Source organism: Buceros rhinoceros, unplaced genomic scaffold (genome assembly GCF_000710305.1).
Source record: "Buceros rhinoceros silvestris isolate BGI_N320 unplaced genomic scaffold, ASM71030v1 scaffold30540, whole genome shotgun sequence".
NCBI classification, from domain to species: Eukaryota; Metazoa; Chordata; class Aves; order Bucerotiformes; family Bucerotidae; genus Buceros; species Buceros rhinoceros.
In genome coordinates, this window is record NW_010389496.1 from 2155 (window position 1) to 3401 (window position 1247).

General features: G+C 63.3%; 1 protein-coding gene across 1 annotated transcript in view; it reads left to right on the forward strand.

The window, feature by feature from the left end:
* VPS33B (vacuolar protein sorting 33 homolog B (yeast)) overlaps window positions 1–1247 on the forward strand; it is a gene marked incomplete at both ends in the record, with an annotated part of 5314 nt that overhangs the window by 2057 nt on the left and 2010 nt on the right. Inside the window, 3 exons of the mRNA XM_010134513.1 lie at window positions 202–288; window positions 527–617; window positions 826–900. Coding sequence (XP_010132815.1) covers window positions 202–288; window positions 527–617; window positions 826–900 — 253 coding nt within the window. The remainder of the gene's footprint in view (window positions 1–201; window positions 289–526; window positions 618–825; window positions 901–1247) is intronic.

Sequence of the window (1247 nt, forward strand, 5' to 3'; positions counted from 1 at the left end):
TTGGGATGGGTTGGGCCACGGAGAAACGTGCTCTGCAGGCGCAGCCTGTCGGGGTCCCTGCATGCAGCATGTGGGGCCAGACAGCGTTTGGGTCACTGACGGCCCCAGTGTTGATTCCACCTCGTCCCACCGTGGGCGAGGGCCAGGGGTGCCAGGCTGGAGCATGGTCTGCAGTGCCAAGCACTGCTGGGCTCTCCACAGGTTTTCAGCCAGATCCGGAACGAGCACTTCTCCAACGTGTTCGGCTTCCTGAGCCAGAAGTCGCGTAACCTGCAGGCACAGTATGACGTGAGTGTCACCCTGGGGAGCAGGACACCTGTGGTGCCATCCCAGCATGGCCCAGTCACCTCCCCGCACCTCTGTCTCCTGTAGCGGCGCCGCGGCATGGACATCAAGCAGATTCCGGATCCAGAAGTTGCGTATCCTGCAGGCACAGTACGACGTGAGTGTCACCCTGGGGAGCAGGACACCTGTGGTGCCATCCCAGCATGGCCCAGTCACCTCCCCGCACCTCTGTCTCCTGTAGCGGCGCCGCGGCATGGACATCAAGCAGATGAAGACCTTTGTCTCCCAGGAACTGAAGGGACTCAAGCAGGAGCATCGTCTGCTGAGCCTGCGTAGGAGCTGGGGTGGCAGCGGGGAGGGAGGGGCACTCGGCTGCTGCTGGGGAAGACGCTGGGGGCTGAAGGGACCTTCTGAGCAGGGGGCGTGGTGGCAGAGGCTGTTGGACTGTGGAAGAGTCCGTAGCAGGGCTGGGGCTGGGGGAACAAGTGATTGGTGCCGCCTGTCGCTCCTCCGAAGCATCCGTCTCTCCTGGCTCTGCAGATATTGGTGCCTGCGAGTCCATCATGAAGAAGAAAACGAAGCAGGACTTCCAGGAGATGATCAAGGCTGAACACTGTGAGTGCTGTTCCCCAGCCCAGTCCATGCTCCCCCGTCCTCCACTCCGGCCCAGGGCTGACCCCAGCGTGACCACAGTCCTACCAGACCACTTCTGCTGGGGTGGGTCTTGAGGTCCTAAAGAAGGTCGAGCCGCGTCCTCAGAGGGCTGGTGCATGGCAGGGCTGGGAGGCCCATTCCTGGGCAGTGCTGGGATCCAGCTCGGTTCGCTGGTGAGAGCCCCGGGGGTGGGCGAGTGATGGTGCCTCTCCCCCACCACAGCTCTGCTGGAGGGCTTTGACATCCGGGAGAGCACCAGCTTCATCGAGGAACACATCGACCGGCAGGGGGGACCAGCCGGGGACCGG